The sequence below is a fragment of the Oncorhynchus mykiss genome, chromosome 16 (genome assembly GCF_013265735.2).
Source record: "Oncorhynchus mykiss isolate Arlee chromosome 16, USDA_OmykA_1.1, whole genome shotgun sequence".
In the NCBI taxonomy this organism is placed as follows: domain Eukaryota; kingdom Metazoa; phylum Chordata; class Actinopteri; order Salmoniformes; family Salmonidae; genus Oncorhynchus; species Oncorhynchus mykiss.
The window spans coordinates 25395005-25403706 of NC_048580.1; the positions used below are offsets into that span (position 1 = coordinate 25395005).

General features: G+C 40.9%; 1 protein-coding gene across 1 annotated transcript; it reads right to left on the bottom strand.

Annotated features, from left to right (window-relative positions):
- Window positions 1-1524: 1524 nt before the first annotated feature.
- LOC110492860 (dickkopf-related protein 3-like) lies at window positions 1525-4480 on the bottom strand. Its single transcript, XM_021567335.2, has 4 exons — window positions 4143-4480; window positions 2944-3118; window positions 2407-2608; window positions 1525-2073 (listed from the first exon to the last, which is right to left on the bottom strand). Exons 1-4 carry the CDS (start codon window positions 4305-4307, stop codon window positions 2013-2015), a joined length of 603 nt encoding a protein of 200 aa, XP_021423010.2. The 5' UTR covers window positions 4308-4480; the 3' UTR covers window positions 1525-2012.
- Between the last annotated feature and the right edge of the window lie 4222 nt (window positions 4481-8702).

Sequence of the window (8702 nt, forward strand, 5' to 3'; positions counted from 1 at the left end):
TCTCTTTCAACAAACGAAGAACGCCGTTACACATGCAAAAATCTCCCAAATTCACATGTCTGAATTTGCATGATTGCATCATGGCCATGCAGGTCTTGTTCAGTTATATGTTGTTTGGCTACTTAATAGTTTGTTATAGGCCCTATTGGCATTGGGCTTTAGCCTATTGAAATGTTTGGCTATAGCCTAATATAGTGTTCTTTATCGTAATAATGATATATTTCTCTTAAGAACAATATGTTTTATTTGTAATGATGATATATTTATTGCAATAATGATATTTTATTGTAATATAGAGATCATGGATTATTTCATTATAATTATATATTTTATTATTTCATAATAATGTGATCTTATCTTATAATAATTATATACAAATATATATATATATATTATGAGTGGCAGCAATACTCCACTATAATTTTGTTATCAAAGCTTGAGTTGGCAGGCCAGGCAATATTGGCAGGCCAGGCATAAATCCATTATCCTGTGATAATGTATTAGTCCTACTGCCCAAACCTCATTCCTAGAGAACTGTTTTTATTAGGTTAATGTTACATTTTTTAAGAGATGTTTTTAACTTTTTTTTATCTGAGTGGTAGAGCTCAGCTTGCTTTTTAATCACTTTGAAAGTGATCTTGACTCAGAAAAGGTTGGTGACCATTGCTGTCGACCAAGGGTCTCCAACAGGCCGATCGCAAACTCCCAGGAGCTCGCAGCCCACCTATGAGTGGCTCGCCAAACACGCAAACTGTCATAAACAAATCTCACAAGTATCCGACACTGTGTGCTCCCAGCTTCTATCCAATCAAAATAACATTGACATTATCACACCCCTGTTAAGTGACAATTGGCTTAAAAAGCCAAACGTAACACAATATCTGCCATTACATTTCCAGCAATATCGCCCCTGTCTGTGTGGTGTGCCATCTATCATTTTGTGTAGCCAGTTGGATGGCAGACAGAAAGACTACCTGGCAGAATTATAGTGTGATTATTTGTGTCAATCAGTATGCCTCAGGAAGTAGGGGTGCTGCAGCATCCTCTGAAAAATCTGAATAAAACCATTAAAAAAAAAATGAAAATGGAAACAAAGTGTGCACTGGGCCTTTACTAGTCCTGTATTAGCAGACTGATATATAAACACATCAATGACCTGGGGAAGAGTTGCAGGGGAGATGAGAAGAAAAGAGTATGCCTATTTGAAAGCTAGAAGAAAAATAGTAGGTCGGGACATGTTCTTTTTTTTTTAAGTAGAAAAGGCTGGAGAACCCTGCTCTAGACCATTACTTTACTTACATTTGCTCTCCACTAGAAAGCGGCAAAGTCTCTCTTTGACTCTGTCTGTCCTTATCTGTTGTCAGACCCGTGTTGATGACCCTCAGTCATCCATTTAACTGTACCACTAACAACATACACATATCTCAATGCTAGACGCAGTGAACTTTACAAAGGACACAATAGAAATATAAACCTCCCAAATGAGCCCATTGTGATGTGAGTATTAGATGTGAGTATTAAAAGCAGCCAACGATCATCATAGGCTGCTTATGACCTCTACATAATGGCATCGTAGCAGGTTGTGAAAGGTTATGTCTTGTCAACTTTTAATGGATATGTGTACTCTGATGGTGTCCTAATATGGATAGTGTAAATGTAAGAGCTGTGTAGTGTGACAATCAGAGAAAAAGAAAACAAATCACCCATACAAAATAACAGCTTTTATTTTAGCGCTTATTTCGCCAGATGACATTGTCTGACATGACCAGATGGCGCGAATTTGATTTTAATAACGATTTACTTTGTCAAGAAAACCGTGATGGTAATTGGCCTCGCTAAACAGTGCATTTGTTAAAATATACAAAATGGCAACAAATGTAAAAAAAGAAAAAAATTAAAAAGTTTTTAAAAAGACAGCCTATTTGTTGATATTTACATTATAGTACATACAGTCATATCGGTATACACACGATACTGACATAATAAATAACTGGTTAATTGATCAGTGTTCATCAAGGCTTTGGGGCTTGACAGGTCCAACTTGTAGTGTCAGGGTGGTAGAAAAACTCCTTCCTGGAGAAACCAGGAAAAATGTGGTCAGAATCTGTCTAACATCATGCCATAAACGACACAGATCATGGGTTGTAATTATTACTGTATGACCATCGATGTTGCAATGATTTAGATAGTCCTCTGCTGCACAGGAGGCTACTGAGGGGCGAACAGTTCATACTAATGGCTGGAACGAAGCAAATGGAATGGCATCAAACACCTGGGAACCAGGTGTTTGATGTATTTGATATCATTCCACAGCAGTCATTTACCACAAGCCCATTCTCCCCAATGAAGGTACCAGCAACCTCCTGTGCTCTGCTGCCATTCTTAAGTATTTTATTGTGTACTCACTCTCTCCATTTGGGCTCAACAGCGCCACGACACAGCAGGCCTTCATCACATGGGCAGATCTGGTTGATGCTGAACGCTAGGCCGCCTTCGGGAACGAAGCAGCTCTCATCTCGCAGCAGACGCCGCTTGCACAACTGCTCACCGTGATGACGGGCACAGCACATAGACTCGCCGCAGTCCCTGTCTACTTTACACCTAGCACCTAGACAAGACAGAGCCAAACAGTGAATCATTTCATGAAAGTGAATAATAATTAAATGAATGAATTAGTTAATGAAGGCATGAATCATACAAATCACTACTTGATCAATTAGTCCGTAAGCATCCTGTCACCCTGTGGTCATCATGAAACATTTCTCTCTTGTATTATTATTTGAAATGTGGACAGGTGCCAGCACTCAGTATAGCAAAAAAAAAAAAGTAGCACAACAGTTTTTTTTTATTTTTATCACCATGAGGTACATTTACTTAAATAAACTGTACTGTGTCCACCACAAATGTTCAAGTGAGTCGCAATGCCCTTGTCACTTAGCCTACCCTCTTGTCCCTCAGAAATGCGCCGGTGGCACTTCCCAAACATGCAGCTGAGTCCTCGGACACACTGGGCATCTCTCCTGCAGTACTGGCCCTCCCCACGGAGAGGAAAACACAGGCCAAAGTGACGGTCACAGGAGAAGCTTCGACCACAGGCGCGGTCATGGTCACACACACCCTGAAAAACAAAGCAAGAGCTTAGAAACTGTGATAATGATGACACACACCCATAAGCAAATCATTGCATTCACATCTGGTATAACATATACTCTCTTGAAGCAAATATTAAAGTAATGGTAGTTGTCATGTTTTATGGGAAATAAAGTGAAAATAAGTTGTGTTATTAAAGACTGAGCGAGATGCCGTTGCAATGGGCCCAATACAAGATCGCTCTCACAGAGTAACTGTGCATGTGCGCTTCCCGCGGATAAAAAAAAAAGTGTTAGTATTGGGAGCAAAACAGCGGAGAAGTTTAGCCTAAGGCTTCAATGCTCTTAGATGTTACGGAAATTGACCCGATTATCGTGTTCACTTCATGCACGCAACTTCATTGTGCTGAGTCTACATTTAGGTTTGCTTAACTGGATTTGAGCTAGTTGAAACCAATGAATGAAAACCAAGAAAGGAAACCAAGGAAGATCAATGGTGATACACTGAGAACCATCTAAGTAAATAAAACCATTCAGAGTGTTGCTGCCCATTTACTGCTGCTGTGATTGAGAGCCATTATCAGTCGAAGATTGGTGCTCTAAGGTCCTAATTTTTTCGAACCACTTCCAACACAATACAAACAGAGAAAGCTACTGGAATAGAGTAGCGCCGTCACTAACATGCTAATGTGCCATTTACAACTCTGGAGTATTGACAATGGTTCAGCTATTACTGAATACATCCAGCCTTTATGCTTGACTAAGCTACTTCCCGAATCTTGAAATGTGTGTGGTTTTTATCTGGACAAACAGATAGAGACAATGTGTCGTTGACTTTTAGCAAATTGCATTCTTCGACCAGATTGACCATGTGAAAATGCTACAAAAGCAGATACACATGTGTGTCAATTCAAGCTCAGGTAAAATAGCAAGAGATTACCACTTCATTAATTAGGAAATTCAAAAACATTTCAGAACTCCTTCAGTAGGACAAAACCTGTTTAAGCAAACAAGATGCTTTCAAACACAATAAAATGATGATCTGAGTCTTACCGAGGATCCTTTGGTGTTGACTGGAGGGGTGTTCTCCATGAGAGCCATGGGTCCTTTCTTGGGGGGACTGTGGGGCATGTTGAGCATCCAGGCCCAGATACGGCCCTGGGCCAAGGGCATACACAGCCAGAGAGACAGGAGCCACAGAATCTTGGTTGACATCATCTCCACAAAACGTGCAATTAGGTAGGAAAAGAGAGAACGAGAGAGGAAGAGAGAAAAAAAATGAGCTTGTCCGAATGGAGTTGAAGAGGTATTGAGACGGAGAGAGAAGAGAGTTTCCAAAACGGAGGGTATCAGCCTATATAGATGTCCTGTGTGTACAGTCTAGGCAGGAGGGTTTGATATCAAGCTTCTCTTGTGCCCCATGGCTTATAAAGGCTCTGGAGGCCCCTCTCTCTCCCCCCTGCTATGCTGTTTGTTCAAGCCACAATGTGGGAGGAGACAATTAGTGGTTAATGGCTTAACTAAATTGACTGAGACACCCCATACAACCAGAAAAGGATGGCAGAATTATCAGCTGCGGAGGCAGAAAGGGGGAGAGTAGGGGTGTTGGTCCAGGGGTGGGGTAATGGGCTTGATGGATTGACAACATTGACAACAGGGGCCACACAATGGAGCAAGACAGGCACCTTCAATGCTTATCTCACTCAGACAAACAAGGTGGGGAGTGTGAAGACAAAAGCAGACAGAAACGACATGTCACAGATTCATGGCCTGGGTCGTTGAGTGGCAGCCCCACAGGGCCAACGCAGTTGACCCTAACTAGTGGCCCTCTGTGCTGGACAAGGGCCCCACACTGGGAGTAATTTGCTTCAGTGCACACTGCAGACGACCTCCAGATCTCATTAAACGTAATTATCATCAGGGAGGTTGGAATACAAACTCTGGCAGGACGGCTCGCTTTCTCAAGCTGCCATTTAATAGATGTTGGTCCTCTTGTGTCTTCCTCCCAACTTTTTACACATTTCCAGAGTTAGGACACTTAATAATACTAATTTGGTTATTGTATATGATCAAACTTCAAAATAATATTGTTGATTCAAATTATCCCCCCCAAAATAAGCAACTGACAAACAAAGATTAAAAAAAAGAGGTCTCCCGATGAAGACCAAAGAGTAGAGATGTTGTGTTACAAAAGGACACGGTTTTGTCTACTACTAATTGCCTTAAAGATGATAGGCAGTTGTGGTTGCCTTGCATGACAGAGGCAAAACTCTCATGTATAATAATCACAAATGTCAAAATCATCAAAAAATATTTTCTAATACTTGTTTTGTTTCAATAGCTCAACCAAGCACACCTTAAATGACTTCTAGGTATTCAACATAAACAAAATATATTTCACCCAGATCTGATAAAAACTTTTTTTGTCGCTCGGGAGAGCCATGACATTGAAGTATGACCTACTTGATTCACTATCTCTTAGCAATTCTGGGCAGCTAAAGATGTTGTGTGTCCAACCTTAAGCCCTCTGTTTGGAAAAAAGACTGACATTTAATATATGTGTATTTTGAATTTATAAAAGTATTTTCTTTGTCTGTTTACAACCTTTTTTCTCCCCATCTTACAGATTCCCTTTCTTGACTTTTGATGCAGCAATCTTCAGACCAAAGTAGGTCTAATTTACAATGTGCTTTGCAGCATGGCTACCTGGAGTGAGTTGTTGTCTGTTTCTTTAACATCTGGTCTTTTTCGGGGGTTTTTTCTTCAGTTTTATGCTAGGGCCCAACTCTGGTTACCTAAGCTAACAGATGCGAATGCTGCTGACTATATTATCTGCTCTGTGGGTGACAGTATCAATCTATGTGTTACTCACATATCTGTCACAACTTTAATTACGTATTTGGACAGACTGGAATACAGAGTTTGGCAAAAAACTTGACTGTAACATGATTACCATACCCTTTACAGCATAGAGCAGAGATTTTCCTTTCACCCTGACTCCCCTTACTCTCCCTGTCCCGCTCTTTCTTTCCCTACCCTCCTGTCTTTCCCCATCATTCCATCTTCTAGAGGCAGTGCAGTCGATCTCGCCTCATCTGTTCTGGTTTTGGAGGTGGCAGTTAATGAGGGACACTCAGCATGCCTGTGTTTGGCCGTTTAGCACTAAATGGATAACATCACTAAATCCCCAGCCGTTGGTGCACCAGAGCTTACTGCCTGGCCCCAGAGGCCCGGGAGGAGCCTTTATGTAGAGCTCTAACTCCCACCTCATTTAGGGAGTCAATTATACTGAACAAAAATACACTGAACAAAAATATAAACGCAACATGTAAAAGTACTGGTCCCATGTTTCATGAGCTGAAATAAAAGATCCCAGAAATGTTCCATACTCACAAAAAGCTTATTTCTCTCACATTTTGTGTACAAATGTAATTGCATGTCTCATGTTTCAGCATGATAATGCACGGCCCCATGTCGCTATTCCTGGAAGCTGAAAATGTCCCAGTTCTTTCATGGCCTGCATACTCAGCAGACGTGTCACCCATCGAGCATGTTTGGGATGCTCTGGATCGACATGTACACCAATATGCAGCAACTTCACACAGCCATTGAAGAGGAGTGGGACAACATTCCACAGGCCACAAACAACAGCCTGATCAATTTGATACGAAGGAGATGCTGCATGTGGCAAATGGTGGTCACACCAGATACTGAATGGTTTTTGGATCCACACCCCTACTTTAAAAAGTTATCTGACTAACATATGCATATTTGTATTCTCAGTCATGTGAAATCCATAGATCAGGGCCTAATGAATGTATTTCAATTGACTATTTCAGTCTATTTCATAGACTACCATTGCACTGTTGTCTCTCTTCAAACTTTCCTTGTCAATTCATTTGATAGACTAGGCCAACGTTGTTTAAGCTTCATCCTAGGCCTAATGCAGCTTTTTGATAGCCTACAGCCAGGATTTGAAGGTGGGCCTACACTCTAAAGGGGTTGTCTTGAATTTGACAGTATCTTCCAGGCAGCTCGCAAGCAGGTTGGCTGCTAGAAGTAAATTGTTTACACATTACAGAATTTAAATGAATATTTGGTATTTTATATCACTTGCACTTCTAGAGGCTTTAACAAAGGCTTCCAAACTGGCAGCAACTACAGGACAAAACAGACCAGGACAAGGCAAAATGCTCAACAATTCAAGGTTTAAGACTTGCCGCCACTCCAATATGTCCCCTATACACTTTACATTTCATGGGGCACTATAACCACCAGGAGTTAAATTAGTCACACTCATTGGTGCAATAGCCTCTTACAAGATATGCCTCAAATATGTTAATGAGCCAGAAACAACAATACCACAAGTGGTCAAAAGGTTTCTGGAGCTCCAAAGATATGATACTATGAGGTGGATTTACAGTAACATTCGAAATACAGCAATTTTCACACAATGCACCATCATTTACAGCACAGTAACATGTTTCAGAACTTTTTGGTGTTGATAGTACCAAAAATGACCTTATAAATTACAGTTTTCCGTTACTGTGTAGGATTTAAATACGATTCTGGGAAAGGAGAAATGTGATTTGCTTATGTGTCTTGAGTTGTTCCGGTGGCTTTGATTGACAGGTCCTTTAATGTGTGTGTGTGTGTGTGTGGGGGGGGGGGGGGGGGGGACTCAGATAGAAAGAAGGACTGGTAAAACTGAAATGAGCATAACAAAAAGTGTCATGATGATCAGCATATGTGTGAGGGTTAGGAATGACGACAGATGCCAGTTTTGTGTTTCCTCTCTCATTAAATGGGATGCAACTGAAGAAAAGGTTGTTCCTTTCATAATTGAATCATCTTAGAATATTTTCAGTAGCTTAAGCTATATGTTTTCATTCTCTTTATGGCGTAGCCAACTCTCTAGCCACTTTAAACAACTCATTGCCAGTGCCACTGCCTTCTCGGAAGCAAAGAGAATGACCACGGAAGCAGGCACTTGTGACATTATGCGAATATTAAAAAGTGGGGGAAAAACACATCGGACTTGGTGTGAATGGTTTTGCGCTTCGAAATCAGAATTCAGATTTTATTTTTAAACAACCCAGTTGGTGGGAAAAGGCCTTTACTTGATTTCTCATCCTTGGTGGTTACCAGGTTTGTCATTACCCTCCAAACATTAAACAATGTTATTATAATACTGTTGTTGTAGGTTTATTGTAACACTTGTATAATATTGTATGACTTTTTATTTATTGTTGACAGAAATCTGTAAATGGTTCAGTTGGCAAGTTGAAAAATACCCCCCCCCCCCCCCCCCCCCCCCCCCCCCCACTGGGAACACATTGGTTGAATCCATGTTGTTTCCACGTCAATTTCAATTAAATCACGCTGAACCAACGTGGAATACGCGTTGAATTAACATCTGTGCCCAGTGGGCGACTCTTGAAAAGTGGACTGCGTACAATCAGTCAAATGTGAACACAGTTCGAGACACCTTGTCAGTTTGGTGACATGTAGAAATCCATTTTTATTTGATTTGTCCCATGCACCGAATACAACGGGTGTAGACTTTACTGTGAAATGCTCACTTAGGAGCCCTTCCCTACGACGCAGAGTAAA

Excerpts from the sequence above, each read along its gene's own strand:
- LOC110492860 (XM_021567335.2), bottom strand. The coding sequence starts at position 4,307 with ATGATGTCAACCAAGATTCTGTGGCTCCTGTCTCTCTGGCTGTGTATG. Across the intron at positions 3,119-4,142 it reads TCAACACCAAAGGATCCTCG|GGTGTGTGTGACCATGACCG; the intron begins GTAAGACTCAGA and ends TTTGTTTTTCAG. Across the intron at positions 2,609-2,943 it reads CATTTCTGAGGGACAAGAGG|GTGCTAGGTGTAAAGTAGAC; the intron begins GTAGGCTAAGTG and ends TGTCTTGTCTAG.